The 20,747-nt window shown below is 42.7% G+C and overlaps 1 protein-coding gene across 2 annotated transcripts in view; it reads left to right on the top strand.

Annotated features, from left to right (window-relative positions):
- Positions 1-20,747, top strand: part of SART3 (spliceosome associated factor 3, U4/U6 recycling protein) — a 33,630-nt gene that overhangs the window by 1,415 nt on the left and 11,468 nt on the right. The window contains exons 2-9 of one of the 2 annotated variants that reach the window (XM_019950417.2): positions 7,157-7,283; positions 8,746-8,850; positions 10,825-11,009; positions 12,265-12,370; positions 13,879-14,003; positions 18,531-18,686; positions 19,383-19,521; positions 20,006-20,113. In XM_019950417.2, coding sequence (XP_019805976.1) covers positions 7,157-7,283; positions 8,746-8,850; positions 10,825-11,009; positions 12,265-12,370; positions 13,879-14,003; positions 18,531-18,686; positions 19,383-19,521; positions 20,006-20,113 — 1,051 coding nt within the window. The remainder of the gene's footprint in view (positions 1-7,156; positions 7,284-8,745; positions 8,851-10,824; positions 11,010-12,264; positions 12,371-13,878; positions 14,004-18,530; positions 18,687-19,382; positions 19,522-20,005; positions 20,114-20,747) is intronic. The other variant, XM_019950418.2, reaches the window with a different exon arrangement.

Consider the following 20,747-nt stretch of genomic DNA (forward strand, 5'->3'; position numbering starts at 1 on the left):
ACAGCCAGAGACCTCATCAGTGTGGTCCACACAGTGGGTCACAGGACGGGGAAGAGAGAGGGTGGAGTGGATTTGGAGGGGCAAACAGATGGAGCACATTCTCATTTTACAGATGAGGAAACTGAGGCACAGAAGGAATGATGAAACGATTTGCTTAGTCACTCGTAAGGGGTTTTGAATTTTTCAGGGTTGTCTGTGGACTGAATGCCACACTGGCTATGAAATTACTTAGTGATGTGAGGTTGTTAGCCTGGGTTTCCCACTTTGCTGGGTGTGAGATTCCTTATAACGTCCTCTCTCGAGGTGATGTTTTTGTTAAGTTGTGAAACAGTTATATTATCTTTTGGTATATCTGTCCCACTTGTCATTGCATCTGAACCAGCTGGGGGTAGGCAGGTGGTTACCATTTCTGCTTTTTATAAATAAGCACGCCGTAGTCCATTCAGTCTTTTATTCATTCAGCAGTGTAACAGGAGGTGCCAGGCGGACTGTGTCCCTGTCCTGGTGGAAATCTGTTCTTCTGGAGTTGGGCCTTTCAATGAGCCATTAGCTTACTCGGTAGGGGAAAGAGGATTACCTTTTTAGGGGAAGGGGAGGCTTGGAAGCAGAGCGATTAAGTCCTTGATGAGGTGAGGGTACCCAGCTTACTAGAGAGGAGGGTAGGTCAGGGCAGAGGCCACCGGCCTACTGGTATTGTGCAGTTGCCAGCCCTGCCTCAGGCCACCAAAGGTGACCACACAGGATGGGATCTGGCAGGTGATGGTGAATTGAAGAGCCTCTGGCTTTATCCTCTTTTCCGGAGGGTCTAGAAATGGACTTTTCCAATTTTTCCAAAACTCCCTCCCACCTCCTCCTAATCCCACAGCCTCTAGTTCCTGCTGTAATGACTCTCCTGGTGGAGCACGATGGTCGGTAACTTCCAGAGAGGTCTGTGAAACCCTCGGCCTTGTCGTATTTGCAAATTCCAGTTCTCGCCTTGAGTGTGTTTATGAAAGCTCGCAGTTAGTAGTATCTGTCCATGTAACGAAAGCGGAGATTTCCCACCATTTGTGTTTTTGGCCTGAAACTAAAAGTGGCACCTCATGGTGTCTTACAGGTCATGTCAGCGCTCTGAGCCTGCTGTGCCAGTTGGTAAAGGGAGGGTTGTAGCAGTGCCTCCCTCACAGGGCTGTTGTGGAGCTTGAGTGACAGGTGTGTAAAGCTCCAGGCACAGTTTGACACACAGTAGATGCAGTGATGGGACCTGCTCCCTTCTCCTTCCCCCCCTCTTTCCTGTGATTGCAGCTAAGTGTCCTCTCCACCAGGCCTCTCTGTCACCTCTCCGCCCCCAGTCCAGGGCCAGGTTGTGCTGTTAGGGAGTTAGGAAATTTAATTCGCAGAGCGCTTGCACGTTGGCTAAGCCTTCTCTTTCTTTAAAGCATCCTTTGTCGTTAACAGTGTTCTGAGACCAGACTAGACCGGCACACGTGCTCGTCTGTCAGTGCTGGTTGAACACTCTGGAAGGTCTCTTAAATGCATGTCAGTGTGCATTTAATGTACGTGCTCTCAGAGCACATCTCCATATATAGTATCTTCATTATTTGGGCCTAAAAATCAGAAATTTAGATCAAAAACCATCCTAGAGACAGTTCCTTTACTTCAGTGAGTTTTCTCCGTTTCTCTTCTGACCTCCGTCTGGTGTTCACGCGAGGGCCGCTTGCATAGACATTACTCAGCCTGGCTAGGCAGGACTTGCCCACCCCGCTTCACGCTCAGAAAACACATTCAGACCCAGGTGAGTTGCGAGTGATGGGGTGACAGGGAGAACTGCGCCTGCTCCTTCGTGAGGAGAGTACATCTTCCATGATCTTCAGTTCTTTCACTGTGGTTACTTGCGTGACACACTTGACAGCCAATTTTGAGACATCAGTGCATCATGGCAGTCCACTTGAGATGCAGAGGTGTACTCCAGTGCCTTCCGGTACAGACGGGGAAACAGAACCCGTGGACGTTAGAACACTTGTGTCCTGACCTCGTCCTGTCCTTTTACAGCCTATCACATAATCATGGGGTGGGTTCAGCCTGTCAAGTTTTATAAATCATGAGCAGGAGAACATTGCTAAAAGATTTTTTTTTTAATTATAGGTCATGAGCTTACCTGATACTGATTCTTCTTTGTTACCTACTTGTGTGTAATTTGATCCGTACAAAGCAGTTCACATCTGTAAATTGTAAAGGATGGTAATGAGATGAGCACCCTTGCTCTGCCCCTTGCTCTAAGAGTGGGGACTTCATCACTACTGCTGCCCGTCCCCGCAGCTTCTCCCCGGTGCCAGTGCCCTGCCTTGACCCCATCCCCTCCTCAAACCCAGGTAACTGCTTTTTTGAATCATGAGTGCTTCCTTCTCTTTTAAAACATGTATAGTTTTATCCTCTAAGTATGCATTCCTAAGCATATATTGTCCACTTTTGTTTGTTTTTGAGCTTTTAAAAAAGTGTATCATGCAATGTGTAATCATCCGGGACTGCTTTCCACTCAGCAGTGTGTTTCTAAGATTCAGCCGTGTTCTTGCAGTTGCAGGTTATCCATTTTGACTGCTGTGTGTTCAGTACACCAGCGTATGAGTAGCCCACAGCTTATTGGTGGTTCTGGCATTTGAATTGCTTACAGTTTTTTTTTTCCTATTACAAACAAGCTACAAGGAACATTGTTACTGTTAAACTGTGCTAGTCTCAAACCCTGTAAGAGTTTCTCTAAGTCAGTATTTTTCAAACCTGGGCCATGGTCATGGGTCATGAATTCATTTTAGTGGATACACCCAGTGTCCCTCTGTGATATACTTTCTGGTTGCGTGGGTCTGTTTCTGGGCGCTTTCTAGTGTTCTGTTGGTCAGTTTGTCCCGTGTCAATTCCGTGGTCTAACTCATTACTGCTGAGACTTGCTACCTGCTGAGACAGATCCTCCTGTGTGCAGTTTAATGCAATAACTAGGGTCTAGATTACTAAGAGTATATTGTCAAATGGCAGTGTTAGTCGAATGAATTGTAGGTCATCTGTCATCTCTGGAAAGGGAAATATTTATTGCTGAAATGTGGCAGACGTTGGAAGAGTAGATACTAGTCTAGTCGTGGTGTATAGACTTAATGTAACCCCATACCCCAACTTGTTTGAAAGCTTTTTTTTTTTTAAAGATTTATTTTTGGCTGTGTTGGGTTTTCGTTGCTGTGCACAGGCTCTCGCTAGTTGTGGCAAGAGGGGGCTACTCTTCCTTGCGGCACGCGAGCTTCTCATTGTGGTGGCTTCTCTTGTTGCAGAGCATGGGCTCCTGGCGCGTGGGCTTCAGTAGTTGTGGCTCATGGGCCCTAGAGCTCAGGCTCAGTAGTTGTGGCGCATGGGCTTGGTTGCTCCGCGGCATGTGGGATCTTACCGGACCAGGGTTCGAACCTGTGTCCCCTGCATTGGCAGGCGGATTCTTAACCACTGCACCACCAGGGAAGTCTCTGAAAGCTTTTTAAAAAATTAAACTTTTCATTTTGAGGTAATTGTAGGTTTCCCTCCAGTTGCAGGAAATAATACAGAGAGATCCTGTGTACCCTTTACCCAGTTTCCCCCACTGGTGACCTTTTGTAAAACTATAGTACAGTCTCACAACCCACGTATTGACGTTGACAAAGTCAGCACACAAATTGGCTCTGTCACCTCAGGATCCCTCCTGCTGCCCTGATAGAGCCACAGTTCCTGACCTCTAGCACCCACTAATCTGATCTCCATTTCTACAATTTTATCATTTCAATAATGTTATGTAAATGGAATCATATAGTATGTAACCTTTGGGGATGACCTTTTCTCACTCAGCATAATTCCTTCAAGATTCATCCGAGTTGTGTGTTTATTTGTTCCTTTTTATGGCTGAGTAGTATTCCATGGCGTGCGTGTTCCATGGTTTGTTTACCCATTCACCCATTGAAGGACTTCTGGGTTCTTTCCAGATGTAGCTGTTAGGAATACAGCTGTTGTGCACATTCCTGTACAGATGTGTGAACATAGGTTTTATTTCTCTGGAAAAACACCCAGGGGTGCAGTTCCTGGGTGATATGGTACTTGTGTGTTGAATTCTATGGGAGACTGCCAAAAACAGTTTCCTGAGTCGCTGTACCCATTTTATATTCTCATCAGCAATGTATGAGTGATCCAATTTTTTTGCATCTTCTCTGGCATTTGTTGGTGTCACTGTTTTTCCTTTTGGCCGTTCTGATAGGTGTGTAAGGATAGCTCATTGTGGTGTTAGTTTGTATTTCCCTGACCGTTATTCACGTGCACTCACTTGCCATCTGTGTCCCCTGGATATATTGGGTTGGCCAAAAAGTTCATTCGAGTTTTTCTGTAACATCTTACGGAAAAACCCAAAAGACCTTTTTGGCCAACCCAGTACATGTTGGTTCATGTCTTTTGCCTACTTTTTATTTTATTTGGATTGTTTGTTTCTTACTGTTGAGTTTGGAGTTATATCTTTTAGATATTATTAGTCCTTTGTCAGATATGTGGTTTGTAAATTTTTTTTTCCAGTCTGTAGCTTGTCTTTGCATCCTCTTAACAGAGTCTTTTACAGAGCAAAAAGTTTTAATTTTGATAAAGTCCTAACTTTCTGAGTGTTTTTATCGTGAATGGTTGTTGGGTTTTGTCAAATGCATTTTCTGTATCAATTGATACCATGATTTTTGTTCCTTAGCTTGATATATAGTGGACTACAGTGATTGCTTTTCAAAGATTGAGCTAACCTTGCATACTTGGAATAACTCCCACTTAGTCATGGTGTATAATTCTTTTTGTACATTGAATTTAGTTCTGTAAGTTTTCCTGTCCACTCTGCTAGCTGCAGTCCACTTATTTTAATTTGCTGTGTTTGCATTTTCATTGAGTTCTGTGTATTTTAAATTTTCTTTGAGATTTCCTCTTTGACTCGTAGATTATTTAGAAGTGTATTGCTTAATTTTCAAGCATTTAGAGATATTCCTACAGTAATTGATTGTTGTTATCGGAAAACATACTCTGTATGATTTAAGTTTGTAAAAATTTGTTGAGGTTTGTTTTATGGCCCAGGATGTGGTCTCAGTGAATGTTCCTTGGGCACTTGAGAAAAATGTGTTATTCTGTTATTGTTGGGTAGAGTGTTCTATATATAGCAATTAGATCATGTTGGTTAATGGTGTTGTTGAGTTCTTTTATATTCTTGCTGATTATCTGTTTGGTAATTCTTTTAGTTGCTGAAGTGGGGGATGTTGAAATCCCCAATATAATTGTGGTTGTGTCTGTTTCTTCTTTTAGCTCTATCAGTTTTTGCTTCATCTATTTTGAGGTTCTGTTGTTTGGTGCATGCACTTTTAGAATTGTTTTGTCTTCCAGGTGGGCTGATCTTTTTATCATTATGTAATGTCCCATTTTATCTCTGATAATTTTCTTTGCTGTAAAGTCTACTTGATGTGATATTAGTATAGTCACTTTTTGCTTCTTTTTGTTTAATGTTTGCATGCTGTATCTTTCCCCATCCTTTTACTTTGAACCTACCTACATCCTTGAATTTGAAGTGAGTTTCTTGTGATCAGCATAGAGGTGAGTTGTGTTTTTATCCACTCTGCCATTCTCTGTCTTTTAATTAGTATGTTTAGATCATATACTTTGAAGGTAACTATTGATACGTTAGGTCTAAAGCCTGACATTTTTAAATTTTCTGTTTGTTTCCTGTGTTGCTTGTTCTCCTGTTTCTCTTTTCTTGCCTTCGTATGGGTTATTTGAACATTTAGTATTCCAGCTTGATTTATTTATAGTGATTTTTAGAGTATTGCTTTATATAGTTTCTCAGTGGTTGCTTTGGGTATTTCAGTATATTTGACTTACATGGTATCTATGTTTTACCCCTGAGTGAAGTGTGGAAATCTTCCTATTTAGGTCCCTTTACCATTCCTCCTTTGAAATGTCATTGTTTTGAGTATCAGATAGCCTTAAAATTTTTATTTCCATTATCATACGATTTAGAAGACTCATGAAGAGAAGGATCATCTATTGTATTTAGCCATATTTCTGCTCTTTCTTCCTTCCTGATGCTCCAGGATTTCTCTTATCATTTGCTTTCTGTTTGAAGAAATTCCTTTAGCTATTCTTTAAGAGTAAGTCTGCTAGTGACAAGTTCTTTTAGTTTTCCTTTGCCTCAGATGTATGATAGCTTTGGAAGCAGTTATCTTAATTTATTAACTTTTAACTTGAAATATAAACGTTTTTGTACCTATCACTCAGCTTCATCAGTCTGTTGCCATTCTTGTTTCTCCCGATAGGGATTTTCATTTGTTTGTTTGTTTAGTAAAAGAAAAGAGCTCTTACTGATGTACCTGGCACGTGCTTCAGCGTGATACTAAATTACCTTTCAGTGGGATAACAAGGGTAGGAGGGAGGCTCAAGAGGGAGGGGATATGGGGACATGTGTATGCATATGGCTGATTGACTTTGGTGTACAACAGAAACTAACACAGTATTGTAAAGCAATTATACTCCAATAAAGCTCTATTAAAAAAAAAAACCTCACAAGAACCTTACGAGCTAGAACCTAGTGGTGTATCCCATTTTACAGATGAGGGAATGGAGACTTAGAAAAGTTAATAACTTGCCTCAGGTCATACTTTGTGTTTATTTATTTGCTTCATTAGAATGTTTTCTGTATTTCAGAGAGAACCCACATGTGTTCTAACAGGAATTGAGAGCGTTAAGTTTATTATAAAAAGCTCTTTCTTGTGGATTTTTCTCCCTCTTCCTGAAGGTAAACGTTGCCTTGCCCTTTTCGTGGCTCTCCCACATTGCACATATTTTGTGCTTGTGGCAGACATGTGTCGTCACCAATGGTGAAAGAAGCTGAGTGGTTTTTTTTTTTTTTTGGCGGTATGCGGACCTCTCACTGCTGTGGCCTCTCCCATTGCGGAGCACAGGCTCCGGACGCACAGGCTCAGCGGCCATGGCTCACGGGCCCAGCCGCTCCGCGGCATGTGGGATCCTCCCAGACCGGGGCACGAACTCGTGTCCCCTGCATCGGCAGGCGGACTCACAACCACTGCGCCACCAGGGAAGCCCAAAGCTGAGTTATTTTGATGATGGCGTTCTAAATTTCAACTTCTGTTCCTTTTTCTTCTAGCTGTCTATCAACGTCTATGATTACAACTGCCACGTGGACCTGATCCGGCTGCTTCGGTTGGAAGGGGAGCTTACCAAAGTGAGGATGGCCCGCCAGAAGATGAGCGAGATCTTTCCTTTGACTGAAGGTAAGACTTCCACAGTTGGGCTGCTTTTATAAACACAGAGAATTGAAGAGTGTCCTTTTTTTTCAGTGCTGAAAGTGGGACATGCTCCTTATAGAAAATTTGGAACATATAAGTATAGTGGAAAGAAGAAAACCCATCATCCAAAGTCAGCGATTTTTAGTTTATCCTCTTCTAGTTTTTGCTAAACATACTTGTGGTCATGCGATACTGACTCATGTTTTGAATCCTAATTTCTTTATCCTAACTTTATCATAAAATATTTCTATGTAATTAAACTTTTCCCCCATTTCCTTTCTGTTTCCTGTTCTAGTATTTGTGTATTTAATCCATTCTCAGAAACAGATAACTGTAAATGTATTATAACTAAACTTTCATAAATAATTTTTAATTTAAATGTTTCATACCTTATTTGTTCCACAGTAGTTGGGCATTTAGGTTATTTCTGCTTATTTGAAATATAATTACACTGAGCATCTTTGTAGTTAAATCTCCGTGAATATACATAATTGATCTTTTAGGGAGAAGTTGGAAAACACAGGTCCTAGATCCAGTTCTGTCCCCTTCTCCCTCCCACAAAGCATAACTGCAGAGCATAGAAGCTGAAATCAGATTGCCTGACTATATGTCTTTCTAGCTGTGTGACCTTAAACAAATTATATAAATATTCTAAGACTCAGTTTTGGAATTCCCTGGTGGCGCAGTGGTTAGGAGTCCGCCTGCCAGTGCAGGGGATGCAGGTTCAAGCCCTGGTCCGGGAGGATCCCACATGCCACGGAGCAACTAAGCCCGTGCGCCACAGCTGCTGAGCCGGCGCTCTAGAGCCCGCGAGCCACAGCTACTGAAGCCCTGCGTGCCTAGAGCCTGTGCTCCGCAATGGGAGAGGCCACCACAGTGAGGGGCCTGCGCGCTGCGGCAAAGCGTGGCCCCCACTCGCCGCCACCAGAGAGGGCCTGCGCTCAGCACGAAGACCCAGTGCAGCCAAAAATAAATAAATGAATAAACAAATTTATTAAGACTCAGTTTTCCCAGCAGTAAAATGGGGATAACAGTAGTTTCTGCCTTGTAGTACATTGATTGGAAGAGCCATTCTGTGCACAACATTTATTAACACATGCTTGGCATGTTGTAAATGCTTAGATAGATGCCATTGTTATTAATGTCCCTGTCACCTACCTCATAGGTTTTTGACAAAGATTGAATGAGAAAATACATCAGTGCTTCGCAAAATATAAAATGCCCAGCCACTCTAGGGATATTATGACTTTAGTGATTGATCTTCTTTGGAAGCATAAGCCTTCTATGTGCTTGGTGCAGGTTTTAAGAATTGAATTTCTGTGAACTGGGCCAGGTTGTATAAGGTGGATGAACCGTATTCGTGCTGATGCCTCACGGTGCAGTCCCTGCTTTCAGCCCGCCCTTTGGTGCTGGGGGTGGTAACGCAGGGGACCCTGGTGTCTTGTAGAGCTCTGGCTGGAGTGGCTGCATGACGAGATCAGCATGGCCCTGGACGGCCTGGACAGAGAGCACGTGTATGACCTCTTCGAGAAAGCGGTGAAGGATTACATCTGTAAGTTCCCTGCGGGCTCTTCTGAGGGTGTCAGGTGGGCTCATCTAGCATCACTCTGCCTCCGTGGATTGTACTGTGAGGTGTTGCTGCCCAGTAAAGAGCATTCGTCCAGCGATTGGAAAGATTGGAGTTCATTTATTATTATCATTGTTTGTGGTTTTCAATTGAGGCTTTAGGTTTTAAAATACAAGTAGAAGAAATATTTGAAGGAAGGAGGTGAATATACTCACCCCCACCATTTATCTGGCAGGGAGAACTTACCTGGTATTTCCAGATGACTAAGGGTTACCTTTTACACATTGATTGGATTTTTAGAAGCTTTGGACAGAAGGCTTTTTTTTTTTTCCAGTACTAAAAAACTTAAACATTTAATTTTGACATTTTTATAGATTTATAGGAAATTGCAAAGATAGTACAGAGAAGTCATATGTACTTGCTTGATCCGGTTTCCCCCAATATCTTATGACTATAGTACAAACTCAACACCGGGAAATGGACCTTGGTACAATGTGTGTGTATACACACGTTGTATACACACAATGTGATATTTTATCCCACCATTGCATCGAGATGCAGAATCTTCCATTACCATGGAGATCCCTTGTCTGCTGGTCTTGACATTTTACCAGTGAAAGTGAAGTGTGGATGCCTTCCCTCCTTTAAAATCCCGTTTGATGGGGGCTTCCCTGGTGGCGCAGTGGTTGAGAGTCCACCTGCCGATGCAGGGGACGCGGGTTCATGCCCCGGTCCAGGAGGATCCCACATTGCCACGGAGTGGCTGGGCCCGTGAGCCATCGCCGCTGAGCCTGCGTGTCAGGAGCCTGTGCTCCGCAACGGGAGAGGCCACAGCAGTGAGAGGCCCACGTACCGCAAAAAAAAGAAGAAAAAAAAATCCCGTTTGATGGTGTAAGTCTCTAAATATTTTCTCTACATACATCGAGGACTATATCACACAATGCTATGGACAGAGTGTTCTTAAAAATTATTTTAAAATGTTTCCAATTTTTAGTTAAATACCCTTTTTCCTATCTGATTTTCCTTACTCCCTCTGTGGACATTTCCCCTAGTGAGAAGCATAGACCCTCTGTAAACTAGGCTAACCCTCACTAAGGGCTTCAGCTCCAAGAGCTAGTTCATTTCCATTTTCGTTTTGCAGCCCATATGGCAGCTCTGTACTGGTGAGCAAAAACAGAGTAGCTCACAAACCTTAGCTAAGTTTTTAGAAATGACTTATTTCATTGAGAAAGCAAGCCTAAGGAAAATACACAGTAATTCTCATGTTGGCTTTATCTTTCTAGTATTTTTATTTTACAAGGTTAGTGTATGAGCATCAAAAATTATTTTCAGATCTCTGAAAAGTGACTTGATAGGCACAATATGTACAGTAAGAATCGATGCATTCATAAAGAGTTTAATTCAGTGGTCTTAGTGCTGCAGGAGTGAGTATATAGAAAGTTTAAAAAGTGAAAGAAACAAGGTTACCAGGTCTTTTTTGTTGTGTTTTAGAGATTTAAAATCTCTAGTAACAGGATTGGTGCTTTTAATTTTGTGTTTCACTTTGATCAGAAGGCTTAAAAATGAATCAAGATTTAAAAGTTGAAAAATTCTAGGCTTTGCAGTTTTTCTGAAAAGTCACTCAGATTTGTAACTATTTTCATTTAAATCTTTACTGGATTTTTTCAATTTTAACAAATGAGCTCTATAATCAGTCGTATTACATATTACCACTTGGCATGTACTGTTTATGGAGTCAGATCTCAATGGTTATACCTAGTAGGGCCATTAAGATAGACTTTCTTTTCGGGCTGCAGTGTTGGTACAGGGAACCTGGGATACTTGTTGGTGATGCTCTTCCCTTTCTCCATGAATGAGTACTCTTTTGGTGGGCTCATTTCTTCTGTTGTTCATCAGAACAAAAGTTTTGATGTTTGGGCATATCGTATTCTGAACTAATAGAACACTTCTCATTTTTAGGTCCTAACATTTGGCTAGAGTACGGCCAGTACTCAGTCGGCGGGATTGGTCAGAAAGGTGGCCTTGAGAAAGTCCGCTCTGTGTTTGAAAGGGCCCTCTCGTCCGTCGGGTTACACATGACCAAGGGACTCGCCATCTGGGAGGCTTATCGGGAGTTTGAAAGTGCCATCGTGGAAGCTGCCCGGGTGAGTGACCAGTGCTTGCCTTGGCCACCCAGGGCTGTCCTCGTAAGTGGTCTTGGGGAAACATAGTTAACAAAACGGTCTTTGCCTGTCACTTAGTGGGTGGGCAGTAAATAAAATCACGAGTCTTTGTGGAGTAGCAAGAATGTCTTCTTTGACTAAAAAACAGATGACCCTACAATTTTTTCCTGATATTTAAACATACTCTTGTTTTAGTTACTGGTTTCAGGTGAGAGTACAAGGATAACGAAGTCATTCCAAAAAAAAGATTTTATATGTGTGTGTGTATACATATGTATGTGTACATATATATGTATATATACATCATGTCCCATAGTAACTGAGAGATTTGATCCCATCATAATTGCGTTTTTTAGACTAGACTATGATTTATAGAATTTTACAGTCCCCTCCCTAGTGTCTCTTTTCACTCTGTGTGTGACCACAAAGTTGTTGGTACACCGTGGAGCCCTGTCCTTAAGTTAGATCACTGTGGTTAAAGTAGCCCAGTCCCGTCCTGATTGTGTCCCTGTTGAGAAATGTGCGGTGGTGCTCTCCCCTTCCCTGGACTAAGGCGTTGGGACTGAGCCTCTGGCTGACACGTGCAGCTGTCTCGAGTGTCAGTCGTGACCCCACGTGGAGTCTGCTCCCACGCTCCCCTCGGTGTTCATGCACTTTCCGGCCACTGTACTTGTACTCTTGACCTCCCTTCATCTGGGAGTCTGTTTTCCTCTCTCGCCAGCTCCGGAGAGCCTGTAGGAGCATCCCTGGTGCCAGCTCCTCCAGGAGCCTCTCCTTGATTCCCTCCCTTCATAATGACAAATGCAGCCCTGAAAACCAGCTTGAAGCAAGCCGCCATCCTTTGATACTTGTGACGCTTCGCTTTTGTGATGCTTATGCTGTATCTTGTTGTAGTCATTTGGGTACATTTCTTTTTTTTTTTTAACATCTTTATTGGGGTATAATTTCTTTACAATGGTGTGCTAGTTTCTGCTTTATAACAAAGTGAATCAGTTATACATATACATATGTTCCCATATCTCTTCCCTCTTGCGTTCTTGGATTCCTTCTTGCTCTCCCCTCATAAACACTTGCTAGGGAAAACATTCACTTTTGAGCCTCGTGCAGCATTTGGCACAATACCTCGTGTATGAGAGGTCCTATGAATTTTTTTAGTGTGAACTAAAGATGTGCTGAAATATTTTTTTGAAGTAGGAAGAACCAGAGTTTGTCATTTACTACGAATTTGCTTCTTTAGCCCATAGCTGGCTTCCTTTCCCCTTTTGACCGGGAACAAACCTTTGATTCACAGCTGGAGAAAGTCCACAGTCTCTTCCGGCGACAGTTGGCGATCCCACTCTACGGTAAGAGAAAGTGACCCATCCACAGCCAGTCCTTCGTCGTTCTTAGAATGCTTTGGAGCATGTCACGTGATTAGGCCTTTCCCAGCATCTCGTGAGGTGAACATGGCTGGTGTTCGTATTCTCCTTGGACAGTATCACTGTGGACAGGGCCCTGGGGAAAAACATATCTTGAATTGTTCATGCTCAAGTGGGTTACGAGGGTCAGGGGCAGGACTAGAAGCAGACTTCCTGACCCCTAGTTTCCTGTATTAAGACATTGTCAGGGAGGCAGAGAGAGGGTCTCTGAAAGGAATAGGGAAACTGACTCCCTGTGTTTTCTGGGGGAACTTTATTGAGTAAGAGCTCCATTATGAGCATTTTCTCTTCAGAAGTAACCTCCATAACAGTGTGGGGCTTGTAGGTGGGCTAATATCCTCCTCCTGTGGAGGTGAGCTGGTGGCCCAGGAGCGCAGTCGATTGGAAGTGTTCCTATCTGAATTTCTTGGGACTTGGGAAGGAGTCTCCTTTTGTGTGAACATATTTTGGCAAGCCAAGCCTTTGAGCTTGAACATGAGCAGCGCTGGGAGGACTTATGAGCATGGGAAGAATTGGGTGCTGCCATCTTGTTTGTTCCCCAGGTGCGGTTATGCGTTGCACACCCTCAGAACCTCTGGCCAACTTTTTTTTTTTTTTTTTTGCGGTACGCGGGCCTCTCACTGTTGTGGCCTCTCCCATTGCGGAGCACAGGCTCCAGACGTGCAGGCTCAGCGGCCATGGCTCACGGGCCCACCCGCTCGGCGGCATGTGGGATCTTCCCGGACCAGGGCACGAACCCGTGTCCCCTGCATCGGCAGGCGGACTCTCAACCACTGCGCCACCAGGGAAACCCCCTCTGGCCAACTTTACTTGAGCCCAGGTGTTATTTCTTTTTACTTCCTGCTTTATTTGGATTGGATTTGACAAATTATGAAGTGGCTCTCCAGTTGAATCTTTGGGTGACAAGCAGAAAAGGCTAGAGCTGAGCTGGCTTCTATGTTTAATCTCACATACCAGTGTGAGGCAGTACAGCTTGGTGAGCAGAGCATGAACTTGAGTCAGACTGCCTGGGTTCAAAGCCTTGTTCTCCTGTTAACTGTGGCCAGTTGATGTAACCCTCTGCTTACGTTTCCTGAACTGCAAAGTGGGAATCATGGTAGAACCTCCCTCGTAGAGTGGTGAGGATCGAATGAGGTGATGGATGTGAAGTGTTAGAACATAGGGAGCAGTAGGTAAGTGTGGTTAGAGCGTTGCTATTAGTTTCATTTACTCTGATTGATTAACTAGGTGGTAGGGCTGCCCAGGATGGTGCTTTGAGACAGAGTCTAAGACCAAGTCAGGGCTCAGCAGAAGAGCTCAGGATTCCATCAGTAAGAGCCCTGTGGCCACAGATGTGGGAGGGGCCAGTGGCATCTGAGTCTCAGGGTTTACTCTGTGTTTGAGTTGATAAAACCCAATGGCAAGACCCATGGGCTGAATCCATCTCTCAATAGATATGGAGGCAACGTTTGCAGAGTATGAAGAATGGTCAGAAGACCCCATACCAGAGTCAGTAATTCAGAACTATAACAAAGCACTACAGCAGTTGGAGAAATATAAACCCTATGAAGAAACACTGGTAAGTGTTCGTCTCTTTTACAGTAAACGTCTCTCTACAAACTTTTCCCTAATTGATAGTTGCAAGTAAAACAGTATCTTTAACATTTGTTTTATTGTGAAATATACTATAGAGTGTATAAATGTGTACATTCAGTTTACATCCTAATAATAAAGTGAACATCCATGTACCCACCACCCAGGTTAAGAAATAGAGCATTGCCAGTACCTTAGAAGTCTCCTATGTGCCCCTCTCCGATAGCCTCCTCTTCCCTCTCCCGAGAGGTAATCACTTTCCTGACTTTTGTGATAATCATTCCCTTGCTTTTCTTTATAGTTTTACAACCTATGAACGTATCCTTAATTAATATATGGTTTAATTTTGCTTGTTTTTGAACTTCTATATAATGGAATCATGCTGTATATTTTCTTTCAACATGTTTTTTGGGTTTTACTCATGTTGATAAGTATAGTTTTAGTCCATTTGTTTACACTGCTGTAAAGTTGTCTGTGTATAAACAATTTATTTATCTGTGTTCTTAGGTGGTTGGGTTGTTTCCAGTGTTTTGCTAGGAGGAGTAGTTCTGCTCTGACTGTTCTTGGACGTATCTCTTGGTACACATGAAAAAGAGTTTCATTCCATTACGTCAGAATGGAATTGCTGGGTCCTAGGGTGATGCTGAACTGTTTTCCAGGCTATCAGTTGCTACTCCCGCCTGCAGTATCTGAGAGTTCTCATTGTTCTGCCAACCTGGGGTATTGACATACTTAAATTTTAGGCAATCTGATGGATCTGAAATTATAGTTTTAATTTGTACTTCCCTCATAACTAATGACGTTGAGCATCTTTTCACACCTATTGGCCATTCAGATTTCCTTAAAAATTTTTTTTCTTTGAAGTACCTGTTAAAGTCTTTGGCTCATTTTTTTTTGGTTTGTCTTTTTTCTAATTGATTTGTAGGAGTCCTGGGTCTTAATCCATACTTTTGGTTGTATGTATTACAGTTTTTTCCTCCCAAGTTTGTGGCTTGTCTTTTCCTTTTTTTTTTTTTTTGCTGTACGCGGGCCTCTCACTGTTGTGGCCTCTCCCGCTGCGGAGCACAGGCTCTGGACGTGCAGGCTCAGCGGCCATGGCTCACGGGCCCCGCCGCTCCACGGCATGTGGGATCCTCCTGGGCCGGGGCACGAACCCGTGTCCCCTGTATTGGCAGGCGGACTCTCAACCACTGTGCCACCAGGGAAGCCCTGAAGACCAATTCTTAATTTTAATCTAATTGGATTTGTCATTCTTTCCCTTAGGGTTTGTGCTTAATAAATCTCTCCATACTCCGAGGTCACTAATATACTTCATTCTGTTTTTCTTCTGAAAGTTTATATTTTGTCGTTCATCTTTAGGTTTTCTTCTGGAATGGATGTTCGGGTATGGTCTGAGGCAGGGTCCAGTTTCGTTTTTCCATATGGAGAAACAATTGTTCCAGTGCTGACTTTGATAATTCCATCCACCCTCACTCATATGCTGCCCCACATCTGTCATGGGTTAGCTTTCCATTTCTGTGTGGGTCTATTTCTGGGCTCTCTGTTCTGCCCCACTGGTTTATATTACACTGCCATAATGACGATAGTTTTATAATTAAGTTTCGATCTTTGGTAGCATGAGTCCCATCCATGTTGTTCTCCTTCAAGAGGGTCCTGGCGTTCTTTAGCTCTTAGTACTTCCATTAAATAGAGAATCAGCTTGTCAAGTTCTACTAAAACAAACAAACAAACAAACAAAAACTTGATTTTTTTTTTTTTTTTTTCCTACACTGCACCACATGCAGGATCTTAGTTCCCTGACCAGGGATCGGACCCGGGCCCTTGGCAGTGAGAGCATGGAGTTCTAACCACTGGACTGCCAGGGAATTCCCTTGAATTTTTGATTGGAATTGCATTGAATCTGTAGATCAATTTGGGGAAGAATTTATATCTTTTAAATATTGAATCTTCCAATCTGTGAACATGGTATAGACCTCTGCTATTTAAGTCTTGTCTATAAAGTTTTATAAATTTATCCAGTGTCTTGAACACATTTTTAGATGTATTTCTAAGTTTTTTTTTGATGCTATTATAAATGGTATCTTTTTAAAGATTTCCTTTTCTAGTTGTTTGTTCCTGGTATATAAAATGCAATTTTTTAATATTAATCTTTTAATCAAACTTGCTCAATCCTTATTAATAATTTATAGATTTGGGGAGATTTTATGTGTTGACAATACACACACAATATTATTTGTAAATGGCATTTATTCCCCTTTCTTGGTCTTAGAATACTTTTAACTTCATTTACCACCCCTCAGACTTATGCTTTGTTTTCTTGTATTTCTTGTCTTTTAGTTGACCCACAGGCATCGTTATTAATGCTGCATTTTGCAGTTCCAGTTTGTTTACATTTATTGCATGCATTTCCCATTTTCTTTGCTCTTTCTTCTCACGTCATAGATCTTTCACCTGCAATCACTTTTCTTTTGCTTAAAGTCTGCCCTTTAGCATCTCCTGCACTGGATATTTGCTTGTAACAGATTTTCTCAGTTTTTGTTTGTTTTAAAAGGTCCTTACGGGGCTTCCCTGGTGGTGCAGTGGTTGAGAGTCTGCCTGCCGATGCAGGGGACATGGGTTCGTGCCCCGGTCCGGGAAGATCCCACATGCTGCGGAGCGGCTGGGCCCGTGAACCATGGCCGCTGAGCCTGCGCGTCCGGAGCTTGTGCTCCGCAACGGGAGAGGCCACAACAGTGAGAGGCCCGCGTACAGCAAAAAAAAAAAAAAAAAGGTCCTTACTTTGCTCTCCTTGAGAGTTAATTTCTCAGGATACAGAATTCTAGGCTGACAGTTCTCTTCTCTCGGCAGTTAAATATATCTTTTTGTCTTCCGGCTTCTGTCGTGCTGCTGAGTCAGCTGTCTGACTCTTGCTTCTTGGAAGGAAAGCCTTGTTTGTTCTGTGGCCACTTGTAAGGTCTCACTGGTTTGGTTTGCTGTCTGGCAGTTTCACTGCAGTGGGTCCAGATGTGGATTATTTTGTATTTATCCTGCTTGAGGTTTGTTGGGCTTCTTGGCTCTGTTTCTGGTATCTTTCATGGCCTGGTGAGTGAGAACACAGGCTCTGAGAGATGGGCTGCCTCAAGTCTGAATTTTATCTCTGGGCTAGTACTTAGCCTCCTTGTGACTCAGTTGCCTTGAATGTAAGATGGTTATAGAAATGATAGCTGCTTCCTACGATTATTGTAAAGATCAAATTCTTTAAATTTATTTATTTATTTATTTTATTTTTGGCTGTGTTGAGTCTTTGTTGCTGCGCACGGCCTTTCTCTAGTTGTGGCGAGCGGGGGCTACTCTTCCTTGCAGTGCGTGGGCTTCTCATTGTGGTGGCTTCTCTTGTTGCGGAGCACGGGCTCTAGGTGTGCAGGCTTCAGTAGTTGTGGCTTGCGAGCTCTAGAGCTCAGGCTCAGTAGTTGCGGTGCATGGGATTAGTTGCTCCACGGCATGTGGGATCTTCCCGGACCAGGGCTCGAACCCGTGTCCCATGTATTGGCAGGTGGATTCTTAACCACTGTGCCACCAGGGAGGTCCCAAGATCAAATTCTTAATATTATCTCTTAAACTGGCAAAAGCTTAACCTTCCCTTAGCTTAACCACTTTCACTTAGATTTTGTTTGCAGTATTTCTTGTTTCTTGGCCAGTTTGTTGTTGATTTGCAAGAAGCTTTTTTTTAATATTTAATCTAGTATTTTCAGTGGCACAGTGTGTCTGGGTAACTGATTTTGTCATTATTAGTAGAAACTGAGTCTCTCCAATATCATCTTTCTAAGTTCAGAGCATGCGTGCTCTCTCTCTGGTCTGCATGTGCTCCCTCTCCCTTTTTCACATGTAAATGATTGGTATTTAGTTGCATTTCACAAAGCTTCATTCATGAAATCCTCAGGCAGTTGAATTTTGTTTTGACCTTCAGCAGAGTGTGGCTGAGGAGAAAACAAGTTGAATAAGAGGATTTTGTTTAAAAAGAATTTTAATTGTATGCCTTTGGATCAGTAAACATTGAGCATAGCCTCCTCCATCTCCTGCATATACCTGTACTCTGGCAGGAGCTGGTATTTGGAGTGACGAACCTGAAATAGCACAGGGCACCAAGTAACTCTGGTATGGTTGCATTCACCCCACTCAGTAGGCCCAGAAAGTGATATCTGTTTTGAAAGGATGGTTAGCAGTGGTCATTGGCAAAGATGTTTCTCTTTCATTCAGTTCCTGATTGATGGGAGATTTAAATTCCCTGTGGTCTGGGGATGGAGTTTAAAAAGGGTTTACGGAGCCTTTGTAACTGTTGCCATGAAGAGGCACTTTGGATTCACTTTCTGCTCATCAATTTATAGACCTGATATGCAGAGGTTCTGAGAGTGGGGATTGGTGATTCTTATCTTGGTGTGGCCGTTCTCACCAAAATTTACTACGGAGCTGTGTGTGCTCTCTGACAGTGTCACATAGCTCATTGCAATTTCACTGCCATTCTCCTTTGCCCCAGTTGCAAGCCGAAGCACCCAGGCTGGCTGAATATCAAGCATACATCGATTTTGAGATGAAAATTGGAGACCCCGCCCGCATTCAGCTGATCTTTGAGCGCGCTCTGGTCGAGAACTGCCTTGTCCCAGACTTATGGATTCGTTACAGTCAGTACCTAGTAAGATAACCTACCTGTTCTAATCTCACTTTATTTTTTACCAATTTAGGTTCCATTTAAAGAAAATCAGAAAGAGTGCCAGTAGTTAGCTGCATGCTGCTTCTCTCTGCTTTACTCACTGAGGAAGTCTCCTGGTGTTTTAAGTTATTTTAAACTGATAACTGTAAAAAAATTCTTGCATAGCCTTACTATTGTGGACTTTATAACATATTAATTTTTCTTTTAACTTATTATCATGGAAAAACGTAAATACATAAATGTAGACACATTAGTAAAATGAAACTGCAGTTAACCATCACTCAGCTTCAACACTTAATTAATGGCACTAGTCTAGTTTCATCTACAGTCTTACTAGGTTCCTTACCTATTTTCCTCCCTTCCATGTTATTTTGAAGCAAATCCAGAAATCACATTTTGATGGTAAATATTTCACTGTGCATGTATAACAGATTTGAATCGGGATCTAAACAAGATCCATACATTAGGATTGGCTGGTGTCTCTTAAAGCTCTTTGATCTGTAGGTTCCCCTCTCCACCTCTCTCCTCTTTTCCCGCAAAACCCCTTGTGATTTTTTTGTTGAAGAAACCAGTCATATTAAGGAAATGTCTTTTGTCGGTTGTGCTGGGAATGTCTCATGGATGGTGAAGTCTTAACAATAAAATTTTCTCTCCTGACTCTGGCATTCTTTATCATAGGATCGGCAGCTGAAAGTAAAGGATTTGGTTTTATCTGTACACAGTCGCGCTGTTAGAAACTGCCCGTGGACAGTTGCCCTGTGGAGTCGGTACCTCTTGGCCATGGAAAGACATGGAGTTGATCATCGAGTGATTTCGGGTGCGGATGTTTTTGTGGGAAGACTTCTAAGCTTTTTGTCCCGAGTCAGAAACATTGAGCTGTGACAAAAGTTATTAAATCAGCGTTCCCCAGGCGGTTACTCTGGGATATTGGGTATTAGTGACAAGAAGGGCTCTAAATGGGAGATATGAAGTAGTTGTATTTTTTGACTTATTAGAACTTTTTAACGTCTTAATATTCATTGTGATTTTCCAGGGAGTCATGGTCTTTTCACCAACTCACTTGACCTGGAGCACTTTAATGCAGGGCATCTTGTGGGTTGTGCCCTTCCTAGAACACAGTTTGTACACCACTGTAGTAGCCTGTCTTTTGAACATTTCTCTCTAGCTCATTTCACTTTTGTTGCATCCCATTATTACTATTTAAGCCATATGGAATTTTATAGTCAGTAGCAGTTTTTATAATCATCTTGATAACTTCTTTTTGAATTGGCAACAAATCCTGGCTTTTTCTTCGACTCCAGTGACCTTCGAGAAAGCTCTGAGTGCTGGCTTCATCCAGGCCACTGATTACGTGGAGATTTGGCAGGCGTACCTTGATTACCTGAGGAGAAGGGTCGATTTCAAACAAGGTATTGAAGTTTATGTGTTTCCTATCAGAACTGAGTTTTTCCTTAACGTGTTTTGGTAGGATGTCCCAGTTGCCCAGATATCTCATGGTGGGGCAAGTGATATTGGTAACTTTTTTTTTCTCAGAAATTTTAGCTATTTCAGTTTGTAACGAATCATGCTGTGTATTGTAAAGGGAGAGAGTAATGGTCCTTATGGTTTACACTGGCTCCTGCCAACTTCTTTAGTCTCATTTCTCCCTTCTCTCCCTTCTGTGTATCCTAAATAGTTCTTTACATGGGACTGCTGCGTTCCTTTTAAATCATTGAACGTCCATGGCATCCCCTGCCTTCCTCTCTCCTCCTTCAAAAAAGAAAAAAAAAAAAAAAATGGGCAACCAGAACCACACGCCCCCACCCCTAATTGGTGCTTGCTTCCTCATGCAGGGGGCTTTTAGCCATTCTGCCGGCTCGGGGAGACCCCCTCTGCTGTGGTCCCGCACATGGCGCCCGTGTCACTTTTGTCCTCGTACTGTCTGTGATGTGCTGTCTTCCTGTATCTGCCTCCCCCCACTGTGTGATGAGGGCAGGGCCTGGCAGTTTTATTTCCGTGTCCCCAGCATGATGCCAGGGAGCTTCAGTGTAGGATTGAAAAGAA

This window comes from Tursiops truncatus, chromosome 13, assembly GCF_011762595.2.
Source record: "Tursiops truncatus isolate mTurTru1 chromosome 13, mTurTru1.mat.Y, whole genome shotgun sequence".
NCBI lineage: Eukaryota > Metazoa > Chordata > Mammalia > Artiodactyla > Delphinidae > Tursiops > Tursiops truncatus.